This window comes from Brassica napus, chromosome C3, assembly GCF_020379485.1.
Source record: "Brassica napus cultivar Da-Ae chromosome C3, Da-Ae, whole genome shotgun sequence".
NCBI classification, from domain to species: domain Eukaryota; kingdom Viridiplantae; phylum Streptophyta; class Magnoliopsida; order Brassicales; family Brassicaceae; genus Brassica; species Brassica napus.
The window spans coordinates 40,535,052-40,559,546 of NC_063446.1; the positions used below are offsets into that span (position 1 = coordinate 40,535,052).

General features: G+C 41.3%; 2 protein-coding genes and 1 non-coding gene across 3 annotated transcripts; 2 read left to right on the forward strand and 1 right to left on the reverse strand.

Moving 5' to 3' along the window:
* Window positions 1-1,377: 1,377 nt before the first annotated feature.
* LOC106379992 lies at window positions 1,378-2,993 on the forward strand. The gene is made up of 2 exons (XM_013819829.3): window positions 1,378-2,032; window positions 2,115-2,993. Exons 1-2 carry the CDS (start codon window positions 1,734-1,736, stop codon window positions 2,392-2,394), a joined length of 579 nt encoding a protein of 192 aa, XP_013675283.1. The 5' UTR covers window positions 1,378-1,733; the 3' UTR covers window positions 2,395-2,993.
* A 1,449-nt stretch (window positions 2,994-4,442) lies between these two features.
* LOC125584627 lies at window positions 4,443-4,549 on the reverse strand. The gene has a single exon (XR_007321538.1). It is a non-coding gene; the product is annotated as a small nucleolar RNA R71 (small nucleolar RNA).
* A 17,977-nt stretch (window positions 4,550-22,526) lies between these two features.
* Window positions 22,527-23,027, forward strand: LOC106378884. The gene has a single exon (XM_013818938.1). It carries the CDS (start codon window positions 22,527-22,529, stop codon window positions 23,025-23,027), a length of 501 nt encoding a protein of 166 aa, XP_013674392.1.
* Window positions 23,028-24,495: the final 1,468 nt, after the last annotated feature.

Genomic DNA, 24,495 nt, shown 5'->3' on the forward strand with positions numbered 1-24,495 from the left:
CTATTAAAATAAATTTGTTAAAGAAAAATAATCTTGCGTTGTTGGTGTTTATTTCTATAGCTTGTAATGAATTGCTCTTATTTATAGATGGGCCAAAAAAGTTGATTATCAGGATGTCTATCAAGTATACCTAGATTTTTTGAACTAAAGGATAAATTTTGGAATAAAGTTGAGAGTTAAGAAAGATAATAAGTTAGATATTACGTGATTTTGGAAGATCGATCTTAAAGTTAGTATATGTGTGGTTTTTGGTGTGATATTGAGTAATAGCGTGATCTTAGGTTGACAAAAACGGTTTTTTTCAAAATCTACGTATATTTTTAGCAGATACTCTGGATATACCATATTCGAAGGACATTTATAAATTTAATACCAAAATTATTTGGTATGGCCGATTCAGTTTCTTTTATCCAATCCCGGTTTAGTTTAATAATTAGAAATTTTAAATTGTATAGTGTATACCATTCGGAGGTCGAGAGATAAAGTTGAAGTGGTCATTCTGCAGGGAAGAAGAAACAGACCAATACAGATTCAGGTTCGGTGCACGGTGCAACACAATGTTTTTAGAATCTTACTACAATTAAATAATATGTTTATCATAGATTGAATCGGTTTCAAAACTATGTCCTTAGAGTATGAATTAAATTAAATTGGAAGTATTAATAATGGAGTGTGCCGGTTTTAAACGTAATACACATATGAAATACAAAATGGTAAATATATCACATAATACAGCCGGTTTAGTTACAAGTTATTTTAGGATAAGAGACGTCAATTTGTTTACGATGATTTAGGAAAAATTTAAAAGGATAGATTTTTACGGCCAGTGGCAGTCAAATGTATTTATTTGGCAAAAGTTAGGGGTAAGTACTATTTGTACTTCAATTTTAATAGTTTAGATAGTTTAGATGGTTATTTAAAAGTTTTACTAAACATGTATTGACGTTATTGTCAAGAGTGCAAGACATCAAGAATATTGAACATGATTCTTCAACTAATATAAGTTTTCATGATTTTGTTGTAAATGACATTCTTATATTTATGTTGTTCTTTTTCTATAAACATTTGAGTATACTTTTGATATTAATCTTTCGTTTCAAATTTGAAAACCTTTAATTGCGGTGGTTCTCTGGATTCAAAGTCCTATCAAATGTGAACGAACCTATACGTTAATCTCAGGTCATACTAAAACACATGTTCTTATATGGTATTTTTTACATATTTAGATTCATTATAAAATTGTAATTTTTATAATATTTGGTCTTCTAAATATATTTATGGTAAGTTCTGTATTGTTTTCAAAAAATATTTTTAGGTTTTTGTTCATCTTCAAATTGTCGTTCAAATTCTTTACCATAAATTAAAATATTTTTTTCCTTGTCAATTTTTTTTAACTCTCTTGAATTTAAATTATAATGATATACATTGAACAGTTATATTTTGGTAGCAATAATTTAACAATCACTTTGCCCATGGGATGAATCTCCCTATAAGATTTTACTATAGACAGAAACGTTAAAAGCCACAACTTTTGCTTTTGATCAACGGTGAGCCTCACGCCACCGTTGAGAAATACTAATGATGGGTAAGAGGAAGAAAAGCTTTCTCTCCTCCATCCCCATCTCCTCCAATTTCCCCCGTTACATTGTAGCATCTCGTGCCGGTACTAAGAAATCAAATTCCGTTGCGAAGAATTTGAAATCGACGTCTGTTTCTTCACGCGTAAACAAGCTATGATTCTCCTTCCGGTGCTAAGTTGGGTATCTCGACTGCTTCTCCAGTTGAGGAAATTCCGAGGGGGTTCCCTTCTGGCTTCGGATAAGGTTGTGTGTGATGCCTCTGCCAGTCTTGTTGTCAGAGTTTCGTCCTCCTTTTCACCTCCAGCTCCTGCTACACAGACTATCTATGAGTCGTTGGAGGATGAGATAAATCTGGATAATCCTGTAGTATCAGGGTTCATCCCTCTTTCTCCAGCGGTAAATGGAACTCGGAAGTATTCAGAGGTTATCCACGGGTCAGCTATGAGGGAAGAGTTAGGTTCTTCGTCTCAGCATATATTTGGTGTTCCCTTTGTTCTAATACCATACGTTATTATGTGACTTCATATTCGTTAGGTTTATTGGTGAAGCACCATATATGGGAAGAATTATTGGAATTGTTAACGCCATTTGGAGCCAGTCTGGACCAAGAATCTTTGTCCACCGCCTTAGTCCGCTAAGTTTTCTTCTCAGAGTCACCAACCGTCGTACTCGTACTTTGGCTTTGGCTAGAAATGTGTGGATTAGAGCAGGGTACCCTATGTACATAGCTCTGTGGTCTCCTGAATTCTCGCCGGAGGAGCCTCAGTTAACATCAATAGTGGTTCTAGTTGAGCTCAGATGGGTGCCTTATTGATATCTTGCATATTTCTATTGTTTTATCCATTCACTCATGTGCATTTTGATCATATAGATTAGGATTTAACCATGTTTAGGTTGCATTTTGCATACATGAGTCCTTATCAGATATTGGAGTACCACATGGAATTCTTGGAGACATTTGGGTGCATTTGGAGTTCAAAAGAAGTGTTTAAAGTGATCATTGGGCGAGCAGCGCATGGGAGCGACCAGTCCGGAGCGACACCATCAAGTCGCTCTGATCTCCCTATCAGAGCGACCTTACCAGAGCGACAGGGAAGAGTCGCTCGCGTTTTCATCACCCGGAGACGCGAGAACGAGTCCGGAGCGACCTCTCGCAGCGACACAGCGAGGTCGCTCCCGAAGCATGGAGCGACTTGTCGGAGCGACGAGCCGAGGTCGCTGCGCGTCTTATTTCTGCTCGAACTTATGATTTCTCAAGGGCCTTTTGGTCATTTCATTATGCACGTTTTTATTTTCTAAACCTGTGTTTTAATACTCTGTAAGCCGAGGAGGCAGATCATCTTGGTTCTTAAGAAAAACCACCAAAAAAACCTTTGGAAAGTCATCTCTTGAATCAATTGATCAGTTTTGTTATTGAAATTCTGTGTTCTTATATCTATTTTCTGTGTTTCTCCACATGATTAATCTGAAATCCAACATGGGTTTAAGAAGAATCATGGAGATTAGTGAGTAATCACCTTTTGAATTCATGGGTTAGGGAGATTAAAGGTGATTAGGTTAGAGCTAGGATGTTTTAGTGTAGATCATTCATATTTCCTTGCTAACAGAGTGAACATAATGCATCTTCTGAGTTGGCCACTCAGTTGTTAATCCTTAGGCATTTCTCACCCGAAAGGTGTTCGAGGAAATGCCCGAGACAACTCTTCTAAGCTTTTAGCATACTTTGCCAAAGACATTTGTTGTTAGAGGTGCTAAGATAGCCATTTGACTTGCTAGTTATGATTGTTTTTCATATTATTCAACCAAAGACATTTGATGTTTGAATTGTGTTAGTAAATGAACATTCATCTAGACATAGAGTTTGTTTAGGATTGTGTCTAAGCTTAAGGTTGATAGTTTGATTGATCGTTTGCCATCCTTAGTTCAAAACTTGATCACCCGAGGTCTAATCCCTATATCCATGAGTTCTCTTTTCCCATAGTTAAGAAAGTATCATTTAGTTATTTCTTTTAGTTAGTTATAGTTTAAAAACCCATCTAAATCATTGGTTGCACTTAGATTAAGTGATTACTTGCATTCTCGGTGCTTTGATATCTCTCAGAACTGGTTCGACAATCTTTTATACTACAACATTTGTCTTGGGAGCCTTGAAAACTCCTAACATCAAATTGGCGCCGTTGCCGGGTTCTGAGTAGATTTAAACATTGAGATTTAGTCAATTGCTTGAGACTAAGTCATTTTTATTTTCTTTTGTTACTGATTCTTTTTCACCTCCCTTTAATCTACAGGTGTATGAACTTGCGGAGCAAGGGTCCATCAAACCTAGTTCCACGAGCTGCAGACATCAGAGCTTTAGAGAGAGAGTGTGCTAGAAAGAAAAGAGAAGAAGAGCAATAGGCTCAACTGCAAAGACTTAACACTGATATGGGAGACGTTCATCAGCATGATGCGGGCGTCAATGGCACTAATAACAATGCTCCAGCTAACCAACAGCGAGCAGCTCGACCCATTGGCACTTACGACCGCCCCAACATTCATGGTCATAGATTGGGAATCCGAGCACCCGCTGTAGCCAACAACTTTGAGATCAAATCAGGACTCCTCAACTTGATCGAGAACAACAAGTATCATGGCTTGGCTCTAGAGGATCCATTTGATCACTTGGACAGGTTCGACAGCTACTGTGGGTTGTCAAAAACCAATGGTGTGTCCGAAGATGCCTTAAAGCTCAAGCTATTCCCCTTCTCTTTGGGGGATAAGGCACGTCAGTGGGAGAAGTCTCTACCCAGCGACTCCATCACCACTTGGGATGACTGCAAGAAAGCATTCTTGGAGAAGTTCTTCTCTACTTCAAGAACTGCGAAGCTGAGAAACGAGATTTCCAGCTTTCAACAGAAGAACTTAGAAGGCTTCAGTGAAGCCTGGGAGAGATTCAAGGGCTACCAAGCTCAATGCCCACACCATGGTTTCTCTAAGGAGAGTTTGCTGAGCACATTCTACCGTGGTGCTCTTCCTAAGTACAGGGCCAGACTGGATACAGCTAGCAATGGGTTCTTCTTGGGGAGAACTGAGGAGGATGCAGAGGAGCTGGTTGACAACATGGTTAAGAGTGATGCAGTCTACAGTGGAGACCACGACAGAGGTAGTAGAACAGATGATAAGCAGACGAGGAAGGAGTTGAAGGCTCTACAGGATAAGATAGACATCCTCATTGCTGATAAAGCTACCCAAGAGCAGCTGCACTTTGTTGGCAACCCAAGCCAAGAGACACCAGTTGTTGTCCATGAAGTTGAGGGTTTGGAAGGTCAGGAAGAGCTGTGTTTCATCAACAACAATGGTAGCTGGTACAAGAAAGAGCCCAACTTTCAGTACAACAACTACCAACAGAAATCCTATTCCAACAACCAACAGAGTGGTTATCAGCCTCGGAATAATCAGCAAGGCAGCTATCAACCTCAGCAAAACCCTCCTCCTGGTTTCAACAACAAGGGCAACCATTCTTCCCAACAGCAATCTAATCCCTCTACCTCAACTCCTCAAGTCAGCAGCACTGAAGCTCTACTGAAACAAATCCTGGAGTCTCAAACAAGAAGTGAGAAGCATGTTGGCTATGAGTTGAAGAACCTTCACTCAAAGATTGATGGGAGCTACAATGAGCTCAACAACAAGTTCAGAGCTTTGGAGAACCAGTTTGCTGCCATGAACACTCAACAAAATCGCCAACAAGGTTCTCTACCTGGAAAATCTGAGCAAAACCCAAAGGAAACCATGAAAGCTATCACTCTCAGGAGTGGTAAGGAGTTACCTCAGAGAGCTCTCACCAAGGATGCTGAGAAACAAAGTGAGGGGGTTGCCATCAACATAGATGATGAAGTGGTGATTGTTGATGAGAAGATCAATGACGAGATCTTGGAGAAGATAGTGGAAGCCAAAGGAAAAGGAAAGGTTGGAGAAGAGAAGAAAACAGTTAAGGATGGTGAAGTTGTCACTCCTGCAAGTGAAAGTTCTTTTGTTCCTCCTGCCTATGAACCCAAGCTCCCATTCCCAGGTCGATTCAAGAGGCAGCTGCTAGAGAAGTACAAAGCTCTATTTGAAAAGCAAATGAGTGAAGTCCAGGTCACAATGCCCATTATTGATGCTTTCATGCTGATTCCTCAATACAGCAAGTTCCTGAAAGATGCTGTAGCTGCAAAGAAGAAAGAGATGGAGGGCATGGTGATTCTCACTCATGAGTGCAGTGCTATCATTCAGAGGCTTGTCATTCCAAAGAAGCTAGAAGATCCAGGATGCTTCACATTACCTTGTGCTCTTGGACCTATGGTATTTGATAGATGTCTCTGCGATTTGGGAGCTAGTGTCAGCTTGATGCCCCTATCTGTTGCTAAGAAGCTCGGCTTCACTCAGTACAAGAAGTGTAGACTTTCTCTGGTATTGGCTGATCGTTCAGTGAAGTACCCTGTGGGTATCTTAGAGGACCTCCCAGTGATGGTTGGAAATTATGAGATCCCTACAGACTTTGTGGTGCTTGAAATGGGTGAAGAAGCTCAAGACCCTTTAATCCTTGGAAGGCCTTTCTTAGCAACAGCAGGAGCTATTGTTAATGTGAAAGAAGGCAAGATTGATCTCCATCTGGGTAAAGGGCACATTCTCCATTTTGACATCAAGGAGGTAATGAGGAGGCCAACAGTTCAAGGGCAAGTGTTCTACATTGAAGAGATGGACGCCCTTGCTGATGAACTCCTTGAAGAGTTGTCACTAGAGGACCCTCTACAGCATGCTTTGACTGTAGAGAGAGAGGCTGAGGTGATTGAGAACCTGGAGAGTACTGCCTATGGGATGATGCTGGATTCACACCAGGGGTTTGTCAGTAAGGATCAGTACGAGGAGCTTCCACAGATGGTTCACCAAGAAGTCTCAGCCACTCAGCAAGATGACACCCAGCAAGATGACTGGAGTGAGCTTAAGGCACCTAAAGTGGAGCTTAAACCTCTCCCCCATGGTGTAAGGTATGCATTCCTTGGTCCTAATGAAACTTATCCTGTCATTGTGAGTAGTGAACTTACTGAAACTGAGCTATCTGAACTTTTGAAAACGCTTAAAAGATTTAGAAAGGCAATAGGTTACTCACTGGATGACATCAAGGGAATATCACCCTCTTTGTGCATGCATAGGATACATCTTGAGGATGAATCAATGACTTCTATCGAGCATCAAAGAAGGTTAAATCCTAACCTGAAGGATGTTGTAAAGAAAGAGATTCTTAAACTCTTAGATGCTGGTGTTATTTACCCTATCTCAGATTCTAAATGGGTATCACCTGTGCATGTTGTACCAAAGAAAGGTGGTATCACTGTGATTAAAAATGACAAGGATGAATTGATACCAACAAGAACCATCACAGGTCATAGAATGTGCATTGATTACCGAAAACTAAACTCCGCATCTAGAAAGGATCATTTCCCATTACCATTTATTGATCAGATGCTTGAGAGACTTGCAAATCACCCATTCTATTGCTTTCTTGATGGGTACTCAGGATTTTTCCAAATCCCCATACATCCCAATGATCAAGAGAAAACGACATTCACATGTCCCTATGGTACCTTTGCATATCGAAGGATGCCATTTGGTCTATGTAATGCTCCAGCCACCTTTCAAAGGTGCATGATGTCAATTTTCTCTGATCTGATTGAGGATGTTGTGGAGGTATTTATGGATGATTTCTCTGTCTACGGATCTTCGTTTTCTGCTTGTTTGTCAAACTTGTGCAGGGTCCTACAGAGATGTGAAGACACCAACCTTGTGCTGAATTGGGAGAAGTGTCACTTCATGGTCAAGGAAGGGATTGTGCTGGGACACAAGATTTCAGAGAAGGGGATTGAGGTGGATAAAGCCAAAATCGATGTTATGGTTGGTTTGCCCCCACCAAAGACAGTGAAAGACATCCGGAGTTTTCTTGGTCATGCTGGGTTCTACAGGAGGTTCATCAAGGACTTCTCCATGATCACTAGACCTTTGACCAGGCTGCTGTGCAAGGAAGCCACCTTCAGTTTTGATGTGGAATGTCTACAAGCTTTCAAGAAGCTGAAAGGTGAACTCATTAGTGCTCCAATTGTCCAGCCACCTGATTGGGATCTCCCTTTTGAGATCATGTGTGACGCTAGTGACTATGCTGTGGGAGCTGTTTTGGGGCAGAAGAAAGATGGCAAAACCCATGTGATCTACTATGCCAGCCAAACCCTCAATGATGCTCAGATGAGGTATGCCACAACAGAGAAGGAGATGCTGGCAATTGTTTTTGCCTTTGAGAAGTTCAGGAGCTACTTGGTTGGGTCTAAAGTCATTGTCTACACAGATCATGCTGCCTTGAGACACCTTTTGGCCAAGAAGGATGCAAAACCCAGGCTTTTGAGGTGGATCCTTTTGCTTCAAGAGTTTGATATGGAGATTAAGGACAAGCCAGGAGTTGAGAATGGTGTAGCTGATCATTTGTCCAGGTTGAGGGTAGAGTCTGGTATTCCTATTGACGAAGGACTTCCTGAGGAGCAGATCATGGCTATTGAAGCAGTGATAGCAGTTTGTGAGACTGGTAGGAAGCTGGAAGAAGTCAAGGCAACAGAAGAGAAGGAACCTTGGTATGCTGATTTGGTGAACTACCTAGCCACAGGAAGAGAACCTTTGAATCTTGTGGGCTATGCCAAGAAGAAGTTCTACAAGGATGTGAAGAGATACTACTGGGATGAACCCTATCTCTACATTCTCTGCAAGGATCAGCTTTATAGAAGAGTGGTTGCAAATGAGGAGATTGATGGGATCCTTACACAGTGTCATGGATCATCTTATGGAGGCCACTTTGCCACCTTCAAGACAGTTGCGAAAGTGTTACAAGCTGGATTCTGGTGGCCACATATGTTCAAGGATACACAAGACTTTGTTTCAAAGTGTGATTCTTGCCAAAGAAGAGGAAACATCACCAAGAGGAATGAGATGCCTCAGAATCCAATCCTTGAAGTTGAAGTGTTTGATGTGTGGGGTATTGACTTCATGGGACCATTTCCATCATCTTTTGGAAACAAATACATCCTTGTGGCTGTTGATTATGTCTCCAAATGGGTGGAAGCTATTGCAAGCCCCACCAATGATGCTAGAGTTGTAACCAAGATGTTCAAGAGCATCATCTTTCCAAGGTTTGGAGTCCCAAGAGTTGTGATCAGTGACGGAGGTTCCCACTTCATTAACAAACTGCTTGAGGGACTTCTCAAGAAGAATGGTGTGAAGCACAAGGTGGCAACTCCTTATCACCCCCAAACAAGTGGCCAAGTTGAGATTTCTAACAGGGAGATCAAGTCTATCTTGGAGAAGATTGTGGGGATCACAAGGAAGGATTGGTCCAATAAGCTTGATGATGCACTTTGGGCTTATAGGACAGCGTACAAGACACCACTGGGCACCACACCTTTCAACCTAGTGTATGGGAAAGCTTGCCATCTGCCAGTGGAGCTTGAGTACAAGGCACTATGGGCAATAAAGTTGCTGAACTTTGACATCAAGAGTGCCAAGGAGAAAAGGATTTTTCAGCTACATGAGCTTGATGAGATAAGAATGGATGCTTTTGAGAACTCAAGGATCTACAAGGAGAAGACTAAAGCTTTCCATGACAAGAATATCCTGAAGAGAGAGTTTAAAGAAGGAGATCAAGTTCTTCTCTACAACTCTAGGCTGAAGCTATTTCCAGGAAAGCTTAAGTCAAGGTGGTCAGGTCCTTTCAAAGTCAAAGAGGTTAGGCCATATGGAGCAATAGTTTTGTGGAGTACTGATGGAAGAGACTTCACAGTCAATGGGCAAAGGGTTAAGCTATACATGGCTACTGCACCAGAGGAAAATGGGGTTTCAACTCCACTGTCTGACCCTACCCCGGCCTAATCCAAAAAGAGGCAAAGTCAAGCTAGAGACTTAAAACAAGCTCACTTGGGAGGAAGTCCCATGCGTATCCTTGTATATAATGCATTGGTATTTTCATTTTCATCTTATAGCATAAAAAAAAAAAAAAGGGAAAGAGAGAAGTCGTGTGCAGGTGCTTGATCGATGCAGGTTTGAGCAAAAAAATCGTGCGTGGGAGCGAGGTCTCACAGCGACACCTCGAAGTCGCTCCAGCTGGGAGCGACGTTATGGGAGCGACACCTCGAGGTCGCTCGGCTTAAAGACGTTTTGTGCTCCAAAAACACTCTCGGAGCGACCTCTCAGAGCGAGCACATGAAGTCGCTCCAGCTGGGAGCGACGTTACGGGAGCGACACCTCGAAGTCGCTCGGCTTAAAGACGTTTTGTGCTCCAAAAACACTCTCGGAGCGACCTCTCAGAGCGAGCACATGAAGTCGCTCCAGCTGGGAGCGACGTTACGGGAGCGACACCTCGAAGTCGCTCGCGTTTTCGTCGTCACGGAGCTCAAAAACTGGCCTGGAGCGACGTCCTAGAGCGACACCTCGAAGTCGCTCCAGCTCCAGAGCGAGGTTTCGAGAGCGACACTCCAAGGTCGCTCGCGTTTTCGTCGAATCACGACGCGAGAAAACGACTCGGGAGCGACCTCTCGCAGCGACACCCTCACGTCGCTCCCGAACCGGTCCAGGTAAGTTTTCTAACTCTAAACCCCGGTTTAATTCAAGTAAACCGACCCTAACCACCCTAGACCGAACCGGACGACCCTAAACCTACCCCCAACCCCCGCGACTCCATCTCTCTCACTCTCCCCTCCTCTCTCAAACTCTCTCAAACTCACCCACACCAAAAATCCCAAAACTTTCTCAATTCTCACCCAAATCAACTAGTTCTTGTTTCTAAATCCAAGCTTTCGCCCCTGTAGCCTATTCCTCACCACCCATTCACCATTTCCTTTCATCCAAAGCAAGGTATTGAGTTTTTAAATTCAAATTCGTAGGTCCATGAACCCTAGGATTTGAAAATCGAAATTTGGTCATTTTCTTGCTAGATTGTGGTGAAATAGACTAGGGAAAGCTTATCTATCAAGTTGGGTTGTCGAATAAATGGTGAAATTGAGTTTAATTTGCACTTTGGCAAAATTAGGGTTCATGGATTTGGGGGTTTTCGAATTTGACCTTAATTGGGTGTGTTTGTGGGTGAACTAGATGCGTTAAGGTGTTACAAGAGTGAGAATTGTTGCATTGTGTTGAACTTGAGTTTAAATTGATAATTCATTTGTTAAGTTCACTTTTGCAATTTTCACTTGCAAAGTCTTGCCCTTCTTTACTTCCATCTACTTATCCCTTTTCAAGTTTTTAATTTTTCAGGTGAAAATGGTTAAGAAGACAAAGGGAAAGTTGGAAGCTGAGAGGCAAGAAGCTGAAAGACAAGAGTTTGCACTAAGAGGAAAAGCTTTAGCCTGCGAGCCAACTGGCTCAGGGACGCAGAGGACTGTTCGACAGCAGACTTTGGCTGCAAGGAAATCGAAAGAACAGGAGAAGAGGGCAGGGAAAAGTGTAGCAGTTCCCAACCATGAGGAAAGTGAAACTGAGAGTGCTGATGAGCAGGCACCTACGAAGAAAGCCAAGATGTCCAAAGGCAAAGGGGTTGCGGTTGATCGAGATAGGGCGAAAACTCCATCTGTGGAGGAGCTGTATGATCACTTGAAGAATGAGGTCACTTGGACTCCAACCAGGTTCGCCGACCTTGATCTGCTGAAGGAGTTGGGTCTTGAATCTGACATTGAGGAGATGCTAGGACATTTGAAGATGCCAAAACTCCTCACCATGGCATATCCTTTCTACAAGGATGTCACTTGTCAGTTCTTATCTTCTCTTGCGGTCACTTACCACGACACCGCGCATGTGAGGCAAGGATGGGGCAAAATCAGTTTCAAGGTCAATGGACGAGAATACAACATGAACTTCAAGGACATTGGGAGAGTCATGGGGTTCCAAGACCTAGAAGACCACTCCCTACCCAAGTGTGAGAACCTTCCCACGGAGCTTTGGAAGTTGATCACTGGAAACAAACACTCTACCGGGGCTGACAAGAACTCACACATCCGACACCCGTCCGTACGTTACCTCCACAGGATGCTCGTCCATGCATTCTACCCACGGAAGCAAGCTGGTACGGTTACTGAGGAAGACATGCGACTGCTCTGTCCGGCTATCCGTCCCTACGCCCAACTCGGAGTTTTACCCCTTCCCAACACCGACATCTATGCTACCTTCGGGATGGTCAGTTTCTTTGTGGGTCGTCTCCAGCACTACAGAGACTGGGCGTGGTACACCACTGATTCGCGCCCAAAGATGGGGATAGGTGGAATGATCACACCACTGCTCCAATTTCTGAATGTTCCCTTGGGAAAGGACGCAGCGGGACCTAAGTTCATTGATGGCACCTACTTGAGGATTGCCACCTATTTTAGTGGGATGTATGGGAAGGACTACGTCTACCACTACTACTTGCAGGGCAAGCCAGTCGAAGTGGTTCTTCCAAACCGGAACCTGACGAGTTTAGAGATACCTGGAGCTATCAGCTTCAACATACCCCAGGAGTACTTTCTTGGAGAACACGGGCCTCTCGATCCAGTTCATGCTGCTCCATCAAGGAGAAGGAGTGTTCCTACGCGACCTGACTCGCCTGTTGCAGACACTTCTGAGCATATCTATGGACCTCCGCGCTACTACTTCAAGCCACATGACGGAGTTCTTCCCCCTGGAGCTCTTCGTGATGCTCATGACCACATTGGTCGCCTTCAGAGGTGGAACAAGGCTCAGGACAGAACGATAGAAAAGCTGAAGGATAAGTGCAAGGCGCTAAGCAAGACAGTAAAGAAGCAGGCAAAGACCTCAGCCAAATTCATGAAGAAAGTAGCTGATGTCTTAACCAGGGGAGGAATAGCTGGATGTAGCTCAGCAGACTTCGCTTTCGCGAACACCTCAAACCCCCAGCCTCCACCTCCGCCTGATGCTCTTGGCTTCCCCCTCACTGCTGCGCAGCTTCAGCGTAAGTGGAGGAACCCACCCACTCAACCTTCCACTTCCGGTAACAAGTCCCCATCCCTCGCTTCTTCTGATAGTGAGGTCGAGATTGACGAGGTTGAGAGCCAACCATGGTATGGAGGCTCCGGTTCAGCATCCGGTGGTTACTACACCACCTTCCCACCTGACGACGACGATGCTGGGGCATCCGCCCCCACCTACTATCCATAGGAGGTACTTCTTTCTCTCCCTTGTATATACCATTTCCTTTTTGCATATTAGTTTTCTTTTCGGTATCTCTCTCTTTACTTGACAACACAGAGACTGTGTCACTCAAGTTTGGGGGAGGTACCAAGCATTTGATCATGTTTGCTTTGATGTTGTTTCATGGAGTCATGCATTGCATACCTATTTGCATAAAAAAACAAATTCATTTAGTTTGCATCATTTTGCATTTCTAGGAGAGACTAGAGCATATAGGTTGCATTCACTTGCATTGGGAGCAATGATTTTAAATGCTTATAAAGAACACTACGTTTCACCTGAAAAGCTATGCACCTCTCGAAAAGACTTGTATGTTTCGTGCCTTGAAAACTCTTCTTGAAACTTGTTGATTGCTGAAACCTAGTCTTTGAAGCCAACTACAACCCTATTTGAACTAAACGAACTTAATGCTTCTTGCTTAGGGTCCCTTGTGTACTGAGTCATGGCTATACACACTTGAGTTGTCACATTTTTTATGCCAATCTTTTTTGACAAAATCTAGTGGTAGACCGCTCCCAAAAACCTTTCCCTCCTTTTAAGCTTTCATTGTTTGATGAGTGAGGACTTCTTAGGAAAGTCTTACATGTGCAAAATGTTGAGAGTATCGGGAACGACAATGCTTGATCTTCATTCTTGCTAGATTAGGTACATCATTGTCTAGCCATAGATGGGGGTGAGTGTTGTAAAGTTTGACTTGGGAGTATGAGAAAGTGGAAGGAAAAGAGTGAACTCTTGTGCTTAATTGACTAGTCTTTATGGGATAAGTAGAGAAACTTCTAGCTCAGTTTATGAAAAGTCTTGGCCCCCGAAAAAAAAAAGAGAAAGAAAAAGAAAAGAAAAAAAATATATATATATATATAAAAAAAATGAAAAAAATAAAGAAAGGGAGCTAGCAAAACTGTTTATAGCTAGTTTTGTTTTGAAGTTGAGAAAAATCCTTATGAGATTTCAAAGAAAAGAGTTTTGTGTGCAGGGTGTTCTTGAGATCTTTTGGTGAGAGATGTGAGTTGGGCTTGACATTGGGGAAAGATTGTGTAATTGTATGTTTGGGAAAAGGGTAGAACAATGGAGATTGAGCATTGTATGCATGAGTTGGTCCCTTTCTTAGATATATTATGTGCAATGTCAAGGCTACTTGTTTCGAGAGTAAACCACCTTAAAGATTTTATGTTTCGAACCTCTTGAATCACTTGAATAAAAGCCCTCCCTTACCCAAATGACTTGGACCGACTGACCATTTGCAAGAATTCACTAGATGTTTTGTGCTTAATGAATGTGAGAGTTGGTTGATTTGAATGTGTGGATGCTTGATGATGAGTGTAGGGGCAAAAAGGAGTTGAGATAGGCCTAGAGAAGCTAGAGTGCAATAAGAGAGTGTGCTAATTGTGTTTGCTAGTGGTGTTTCTTTTGGCTATGAGCTCCCACCTTCAAACCTCTCTCCCTATGAGTTCTAGAAAGTTCACTTGTGGACAAGTAAAGAACAAGTTTGGGGGAGTTGATATCTTGCATATTTCTATTATTTTATTCATTCACCCATGTGCATTTTGATCATATAGATTAGGATTTAGTCATGTTTAGGTTGCATTTTGCATACATGAGTCCTTATCAGGTATTGGAGTACCACATGGAGTCCTTGGAGACATTTGGGTGCATTTGGAGTTCAAAAGAAGTGTTTAAAGTGATCATTGGGCGAGCAGCGCATGGGAGCGACCAGTCCAGAGCGACACCATCAAGTCGCTCTGATCTCCCTATCGGAGCGACCTTACCAGAGGGACAGGGAGGAGTCGCTCGCGTTTTCATCACCCGGAGACGCGAGAACGAGTCCGGAGCGACCAGTTCGGAGCGACACCATCAAGTCGCTCTGATCTCCCTATCAGAGCGACCTTACCAGAGCGACAGGGAAGAGTCGCTCGCGTTTTCATCACCCGGAGACGCGAGAACGAGTCCGGAGCAACCTCTCGCAGCGACACAACAAGGTCGCTCCCGAAGCATGGAGCGACTTGTCGGAGCGACGAGCCGAGGTCGCTGCGCGTCTTATTTCTGCTCGAATTTATGATTTCTCAAGGGCCTTTTGGTCATTTCATTATGCACGTTTTTATTTTCTAAACCTATGTTTTAATACTCTGTAAGCCGAGGAGGCAGATCATCTTGGTTCTTAAGAAAAACCACCAAAAAAACCTTTGGAAAGTCATCTCTTGAATCAATTGATCAGTTTTGTTATTGAAATTCTGTGTTCTTATATCTATTCTCTGTGTTTCTCCACATGATTAATCTGAAATCCAACATGGGTTTAAGAAGAATCATGGAGATTAGTGAGTAATCACCTTTTGAATTCATGAGTTAGGGAGATTAAGGGTGATTAGGTTAGAGCTAGGATGTTTTAGTGTAGATCATTCATATTTCCTTGCTAACAGAGTGAACATAATGCATCTTTTGAGTTGGCCACTCAGTTGTTGATCCTTAGGCATTTCTCACACGAAAAGTGTTCGAGGAAATGCCCGAGACAACTCTTCTAAGCTTTTAGCATACTTTGCCAAAGACATTTGTTGTTAGAGGTGCTAAGATAGCCATTGGACTTGCTAGTTATGATTGCTTTCATATTATTCAACCAAAGACATTTGATGTTTGAATTGTGTTAGTAAATGAACATTCATCTAGACATAGAGTTTGTTTAGGATTGTGTCTAAGCTTAAGGTTGATAGTTTGATTGATCGTTTGCCATCCTTAGTTCGAAACTTGATCACCCGAGGTCTAATCCCTATATCCATGAGTTCTCTTTTCCCATAGTTAAGAAAGTATCATTTAGTTATTCCTTTTAGTTAGTTATAGTTTAAAAACTCATCTAAATCATCGGTTGCACTTAGATTAAGTGATTACTTGCATTCTCGGTGCTTTGATATCTCTCAGAACTGGTTCGACATCACTTATCTCCTCTTCAATAAGCAAAGTTTAAGCAGACTCGCCACTGCCATTGGTAAGCCGGTCTCTTTAGCGCTAGAAACAGAGAGAAAAGAGAATTTTGAAGTTGCAAAAATGTGGGTTCGTGTAAACCTGCTCTCTGGCCTTCCCAAGAGAATAGTTTCTGGTTTCTCCAATGGACGTGAAGTTGATATACGTGTCTCGTATCCTTGGCTCCCTCTTAAATGTGGCGGTTGTGGAAAATTCGGTCATGAGAATATAAGATGTCCACTTAATCTAGTTGACTTGGCTAGACAGTCTTCTCATTCCAAGCGATCTAAAAACAGATAATCTAAAGCAAAAAGGCGATCGAGGTCTGGACGAGTCCAAGTTTATGTCTGCAAATCCGACGTGGTCGTTACTGAGACAGGACAGGGGACAGATGTTGGAGTCCTGATCAATAATAGCACAGGCACAGAAGAAAAGCCAAATGATAGCTCAGGCACTGAAGAAAGCCCACGTGAAGTAGACTTATCTCTCTCTGCTTTAATTTCTGTTGATTCTGTGTGTTGAGCAAAGAAATGTTTCTAAAGATGCTGAGACCAAACTTTCAGAGTCTATGGATATCCCAGAGAGTGATAATGGCCGGGCTCCATCAGGTGATACATATCTAGTGAATCGTGTCTCAGGCAGAATGAGCAGTTCATAGGTAATATCTTTAGAAAGAGCATGTTCTGCCTCCACAGTTACAGTTATGCATTCAGATCAGGCCTCAGACCGCCAGTCTGCAAGGATAGACACATATCAGGACTCATCTCCTTTCTTCCTGGTATCCAACAGGAAGAGTGGCCGTAAGGTCACACGTCACTAATCATCCTTTTGATATGTTTTTCTGTGGAATGTAAGAGGTTTAAGCAGTGAAAAACACAGTATGGTTAAAGAGTGGATAGCAAACCACATACCAATTTTTGGAGCGAATATAGAAATGCGGATTAAACCCTCAAATGCAAGGAGAATAGTTAGTGTTATTCCTCGAGGCTGGAAATTTTTTGCAACTTGGGAACATCATCACACAGCTCGGATTGTCGTTGTCTGGAGTTTGAATGTTATTACCACAGTTTATCGGTCTACCTCTCAGGCTGTGACCTGTGGGTTTTTTCTACCGTTAGAATCTAAGTATCACCATTACTTTTGTGTATGGTTGTAACAATGTGGAAGCAAGGAAATAATTGTGGCATGAGTTGGAAATGTTGAACTCTACAACCCCTATTGTGAATCATCCATGGGCTATTCTAGGAGATTTTAATCAGATTATCAGGTCTGTGCATCATTCTAACTCTCAAGACCTCGAAGTGGATGTATCTGGAATGGAGAACTTGAACCTAGCAACGCAAAAGGCACAAATTTTTGAAGCTCAGTATAAAGGCCTCTCTTTCACTTGGTGGAATAACCAGGAAGCAACTCCTATATCGAAAAAGATTAATCACGCTTTTATTAATCAGGAATGGGCAAATAAATTTCCCGATGGATATGCAGAGTTCCTGGAGCCCCACCAATCTGATCACGCGCCATGGCTCTTCCGCCTACCTTCAGCTCAAAGAAGGGTACCTAAGCCATTTAAATTTTTTAATCACATAGTGGATCACCCTTTATTTGAGGACACTGTCAGAGCAGCTTGGCATCCAGGAGAAATTATAGGGATTTGCCAGTTCAAACTGGTTCGGTCCCTCAAACTGCTTGAGAAAGAGCTCAGGAGGATTAACAAGACGCACTATAGCGGAATATCTCAGAGAGTGAAAGATCAGGGAGAGATTGTATCTCAGCTTCAGAGGCGCTTGTTAACTCAACCTGACCCACAACCCGCAGTTCAGGAGCACGAAGCTAGAGAAAAATGGCAGATTCTGGCCAAGGCAGAAGAAATGTTTTATCATCAAAGATTTAGAGTTCAATGGTATGACCTTGGAGATAGGAGCACAACATTTTATCACAAGACAGTGGATCAGAGGGCAGCTCAAAATCATATTCACAGCTGTAGATGGATCCTTGATAAGAGGTATTGATGCAATCAAGAGCCATTCTGCTGATTATTTTGCAGAGATTTTGAGTACTATTGAGATGGTGGCTTCTCCTATCTCCTTAGAGTCACTGCAAAACTTATTGCCATTTCGCTGTTCAAGTAGTCAGATTGAGGCGTTACAAGCGCCAGTGTTAGAGGAGTAAATCACTAAAACTGTTTTCCCAATGTCGAAGAACGAAAGCTCAGGGCAAGATGGCTATAATGTTGAGTTCTTGAGAGCTTCTTGGAGCATTATTGGAAAGGATGTGATTGAAGCTGTAAAAGAATTCTTCCGTAATGGCAGGTTACTGAAAGACCTCAACACCACTTCGTTAGTTCTAATTCCTAAATCGCCTGAAGCCACTGCTCTAGGAGACTACCGTCCGATAAGCTGCTGCAATGTGGTGTATAAACTAATTTCCTAAATCATTTCAAACCATATGAAGCCTATTTTAAAAGAGTACATAAGCAAGAATCAAACATCTTTCTTGAAGGGCGTAGTCTAGGAGATATTGTATTACTTGCATCTGATCTTATTATGGATTATAAAAGAACTTCATGTCAAAAGAGTTCATTCCTAAAAGTGGATATTAGAAAAGCTTTTGATACAATTTGCTGGGATTTTTTGAGCAAGATTCTTGAGGCGCAAGGGTTTCCACTTATTGCCAGAACCTGGATTTATGAATGTATATCCTCAGCACATTTCTCTATAGCAGTGAATGGAGAGTTGGCAGTGTTCTTTGCTAGTAAGAAGGGACTGAGACAAGGCGAATCAATTTCACCATACCTCTTTATTATAGCCATGTAGGTACTGTCTAAACTGCTTGAAAATGCAGTTGGAAGAGGTCTGATCAGAGCTCATCCAAAATGCTCGGATCACCTAGTCTCTCATCTGCTATTTGCCGACGACCTCTTGGTCTTCTCAGACGGGTCTCACCATTCTTTGACGGGAATTATGGAAGTGTTACGAGAGGTCAAAACTTACAGTGGCCTGGATATGAATCCAGCTAAGTCTGAACTATTCTTTGGTGGTTTACAAGAAACTGAAAAATCTGTCTTGAGTGATTTGTTAGGTATCCGATTGGGAGAGTTTCCAACGAGATACTTGGGACTGCCGTTAAATCCGGGTCGTATATCCATGGCCATGCTTCAACCTTTCTTGGAACAGATCACATCAAAGCTACATTCATGGATAGTGAAGTATTTGTCCTTTGCAGGAAAGATCAAGCTTCTAACATCTCTTATTTATGGAAAAGTGAACTTTTGGAGCTCAGTCTTTACATTTCCAAAAGATTTCTATGCAAAAGTTGACTCAATCTATGCGGCTTTCCTTTGGAGGAACAAATCAAACACATCAAGAGGTGCACGTGTTGCATGGAAAGATTTATGTAAGGCCAAGAAGGTAGGAGGCATGGGTATCATATTGTTGGAGGAATTCGAAATGGTTTTCAGGCTTAAGCATGTCTGGAACTTGTTTTCTAATGCGGAATCTCTTGGGTAATATAGCTTAAGTCGAATGTGTTTCACAGGAAACCGTTTTGGATAATGGAAGACTCCCCACGGCTGTCAAAAGCTGTCAGAATCATGGTTCAGGCTAAAGATTTGTTTATAAATTTCCTGCGATGTGAAATAGGAAATGGTCAATCAGCTTTATTCTGGTATGACCACTGGAATGAGTTAGGTCCTTTGTTGGAATTTGTTGGTGCTTCCGACAGTTGAGAGTAAGGTTGACTGCCACAGTGGCAGATACAACTTTGAATGATGCATGGAATCTCCCTGCAGCCGGATCAGAACGGATTGAATCTCTTCAGGTCATGCTAACACAACGCCAGCTCCAAACCAGTCTAGAGGAGAGGATAAGTATCTCTGGATACAGGCAAATGGGACATTTGGAACTTCTTTCTCTTCGAAGGTGACATCGGATTGTTTTAGAGCCCCAGCTCCTATCCAACATTGGCACTCTACCATTTGGTTCAAAGAGTATATACCCAGAAACTCTTTCATATCTTGGTTAGCGCTTCTCTGCAGACTGCCTACTCACGACAGACTCAGAAGATGGGCTCAACCTCCCGGAACAATGTGTCTTGTGTGGGAGCGAAATTGAAAATCACCATCACCTCTTTTTTTTAGTGTGGCTTCTCAGCAAGCATTTGGACTTATTTTGCTAGAATGATCTAGCCTAACCCGTCTCTAGACATACACTCAGCTGCTGCTTGGATTAATCTATCTCGAAATTTCTCTACGTCTCAAGTATGCTGTGTTATAAAGCTCTTGTTCTAGTTTTGCATATACTTAATATGGAAAGAGAGGAACTCGATAATCTTGTCATCTTCATCAGCATCCGCTAACTGTTCGTTGTGCAATGGATAGACAAATTAGAGACCGCCTTCTCTCCAATTAGCCTTCCCGACGAATGCAACCTTCTCTGCTACAATATCTTCTTTTCGTGTATGAGACTGCCTTAGTTTTGTTGCTTCTTTGTTCCAGGTTGTTCCAGTTTCCAGTTTGCATTTGAGGTATATGTTTGTTTCTCTGTTCTAATAAGTTGCTAATGCAACATGTAAACTTTTAAAAATGGTATGAAATTTAACATGATTATCAAAAAAAAAAAAATCACTTTACCTAGTACGGACCATAATACTAGTTCCTTCGTAAAATGTGTCAAATGGTCAGTTGAAGTCCTTTTCTGGACCCTTAACACAATACTTCTCTTACAACGGCTCACACTCGCTTCTCCGCATCAATTGACTCGCTCGCTAGACGTTCATATGACATATTGTAAGGACATACATCAGGTGATTCTCTGAATTTGATCAAGTAATCTTGGTGTCTCTTCATCAAGTTTTTATTTTCCATGTGATCAACGGATAATATATTGAGCTAAACAATAACCTTTTTTTTTATCACATGAATAAGTTTTTCATGTTTGGTGTGTTAAGATCAGATGGACAAAGAAATCAATTACCACATTACTTTGAAATATTTGGATTCAGCATCAGTGAGACAATAAGTACAACCAGTGATGAAACCTGTTACCAAAGTCATCAGTTCCTGGAAGCTCTTATTTTTTTCGTTTCTAGTCTATATTTCAATTTGAAGCAGTATTTATTTTTGCTTGTTAAAACAATTGTATTATTCGTTGTAATTTTAATTTATACATGTTAAATATTAATTATATATTAGACTATCTCCAACCCACCCCTATTTCTATCTCTATATTTTCCCCTAAAATAGAGAAACTCTATTATAGAGGTGAAAATGCTCCAATGTATGCATCTATGATAGAGTTCCTCTATTTATAGGAAAAAATATAAAGATATGCTATTTTCACCTCTAAATATAGAGGCAAAGAGTAACTTTCCTCTATATTTTCCTCTAAAATAGAGGAACTCTATTATAAAGGCATACATTGGAGCATTTTCACCTCTATAAAGGAGATTTCTATTTTAGAGAAAATTATAGAGGTGTACATTGGAAACGCTCAAAGTGATAAGTTCAGAAAGAGATAATGCTTATCATATTATGTTTTGTCTTCTTGTCTAAGTCGGTCTAATCACACCGACTTTTATCTCCTATATAAAGACCTTGTACGTGATGAATGGAATTATTAGTGACAAGTCTTCTGACTCTCTCTTTCGTAATACATATATTTCTTATAAAAGTCAACATCTCATATGCCTCTCTCTCTCCATAGATCAACATATATCTATATATAAAGAAAAAGAACAGCATCAGATCCTTATTTTACAACACGTTATCAGTACGAAGCTCTGACCAACTAAATTTTATCAATCCAAAAGCTCTTAAAACAGCTGAGCTAATGTTTAAATTTATGTTTTTTAATATATTTAATTTATTTAAATTTTATTATTGTTCCGGAGTGTGAGGCTAGACCTTTTCCGTTTATTTTTCGGGATGATAGGTGTTGCCTTTCCCGACTGATCGTTATGGTAAGCTATGTCTTCACGATCAGAGAAACACGTGGTAAGCTTTGCCTCTGTGAATAAACAAAAATGTCAAAAATGCTAGACTAAGTCTCCTCGGACCTTGAAATAAGTAAAAGTCAAAACGGTAGACCATGTCTCCTCAGACTTTGAAAAAATGATCAATATGGTAGTCTATGACTCATCGGATCATGTGGAAGGCTAAGCCCCCCAATTTTATTTATGCTATTTAAATTTATGCAATTTAAGTTTATCCTTTTATTTGATGCCTTTAATTTCTGCATTTAAATTATGCATTTAAATTATGCATTTAAATTCTCGTCTTTACTATATTTATATTATTATTCTATGACTACAGTTATCATGTCGAATTTGACAAAGCTCGAAATAAATACCCTGGATATTACGGGAAATAATTATATGACCTGGGCAGCGGGTTCAAAAACGGTGTCGGATGAGAAAAAGGCAAAAGCCATGATATTTTTACGACACCACATACATGATGGTTTAAAAGATGAATATATTACGAAAGAGGAACCTTGTGACCTCTGGAAATCTTTAAAAGAGAGGTTCGATCACCAGAAGTATGTGATCTTACCGAAAGCTAAACAAGAGTGGATCCATCTCTGGTTCTAGGACTACAAAAGTGTTAGTGAGTTTAATTCTGCGATGTTCGGAATTACATCTAGGGTGATGTTATGTGGAGAGAAAATAAGTGATTATGATATGATCGAGAAAACTCTCTCCACGTTCTATCCTGAAAATGTAGTCCTGCAGCAATAGTACTGGGCGAATGGATATACCCGTCACTCGGAGTTGATGCAAGTCGTCCTTGTAGCAGAGCAGAATAACCAACTCGTGAATTTAAACCATCAAGCTCGTCCCACTGGATCTGCTCCATTCCCTGAAGCGAATGTTACATCATCCAGCTATGATAATTGGAGAGGACGAGGTCATGGATGTGGTGGAAACCGTTATCATGGTCGTGGAAGAGGACGAGGAAGAAGATTTTGTCTCTATGATGAAAGAAATAATAAGAACTTCCACGAGAATGAAAGGAATGAAAAAGACCGGGATGATAAAAGGCAAACGGAAAAGGTTTGCTACAGATGCGGCATGAAAGGACATTGGATACGTAACTGTCGTACGCCAAAACATTTAGCCGATCTGTATAGAGAATCCCAAAAGGGAAAAGAGAAAGGAAGATGTGAAACAAACTTCATCTCTGATGAACCCGGACCATCCTTTCATGGTTTAAACGATGATACTCATCTCGACGTGTCAGACTTTCTGGTTAAGCCAGAGAGTATTGATGAGTGATATAGAAATCGATGTGATATAAGCAGACTGTATTATATTATCTATATCTTTTGTTGTAAGATACATGTTATGTTTCTTGTTTAATAATACATGTTTAATAATATATGTTTTATATTCAGAAAAATGTCAAACTTTGAGACTATGGATGGAGATATGTGTTTGGCAGATAGTGCATCAACGCACAAAATAATTAAAGATAAGAAATAATTTTCCAGTCTCAAAATATGAGATTACGCTGGAAGCGTAAGTACAATATCTGGTAATGAAAATATTATTATGGGCTCTGGAAGAGCGAAATTTTCAATGCCAGGGGGACAATATTTGAAATAAGTGATGCATTGTATTCCCCCAAGTCTCATAGAAAACTTGTTAAGTTTTAAAGATATCCGAAGAAATGGATATCATATTGAGACTATGAGTAAAGATGGCATTGAATTTCTTTGCATTAAGTCCGAGAGGAAACATATATTGGAAGAGTTAAGAATGTTATCCTCTGGACTATATTGTACGAAAATAACCATGACTGAGTCTTATGTCGTGGGAAACATGAAGTTTACTGATACATTTAAAATTTGGCATGAGAGGTTAGGACATCCTGGTTAAGTCATAATGAGAAAGATAGTGCACAATTCGAATGGCCATCCGTTGAAAAACAGAAATTTTTTGCAAACGAGCGAGTATACATGTAACGCATGTTCTCAAGGAAAATTTATAACTCGGCCATCACCAGCCAAAGTAGGCAATGGATCACCAATGTTTTTAGAAAGAATACATGGTGATATATGTGGGCCGATCCACCCACCGTGCGGGCCGTTTAAGTATTTTATGGTATTGATTGACGCATCTAGTAGATGGTCAAGTGTGTCTCTTTTGACGACACGAAATACGGCTTTCGCAAAGTTCATTGCCCAGATAATAAAGCTGAGAACGCAGTTCTCAGAGTATGCCATTAAGAAACTAAGGCTTGATAATGATGGTGAATTTACATCGCAAGCCTTGAATGATTATTGTATGTCAATGGGGATAGATGTGGAACATCCAGTTCCCCATGTGCATACACAAAATGGCATGGCCGAGTCACCGATAAAACGGTTGCAGTTGATTGCAAGACCGTTAGTCTTGAGAACAAAGCTCCCAATTTCTGTATGGGGTCATGCTATATTGCATGCTGCTACACTGATTCAGTTAAGACCGAGTGCATATCATAAGTACTCCCCATTACAATTGGCATCTGGGCAAGAGCCAGATGTATCCCATCTCTGTGTCTTTGGGTCTGCGGTCTATGTTCCGATAGCTCCGCCACAGAGAACAAAAATGGGCCCACAAAAGAGATTGGAATTATATGTGGGTTATACGTCACCAAGTATAATAAGATATCTGGAACCGGTAACTGGTGATATGTTTACGGCACGGTTTGCCGATTGCCATTTTAATGAAGATGAATTTCCAGCGTTAGGGGGAGAAATTG

Bases quoted from the DNA above. Each gene is read 5' to 3' on its own strand.
- LOC106379992 (XM_013819829.3), top strand. From the start codon at position 1,734: ATGATTCTCCTTCCGGTGCTAAGTTGGGTATCTCGACTGCTTCTCCAG. The intron at 2,033-2,114 runs GTTAGGTTCTTC...CATATTCGTTAG, and splicing joins GGGTCAGCTATGAGGGAAGA to GTTTATTGGTGAAGCACCAT.
- LOC106378884 (XM_013818938.1), top strand. From the start codon at position 22,527: ATGCAAGTCGTCCTTGTAGCAGAGCAGAATAACCAACTCGTGAATTTA.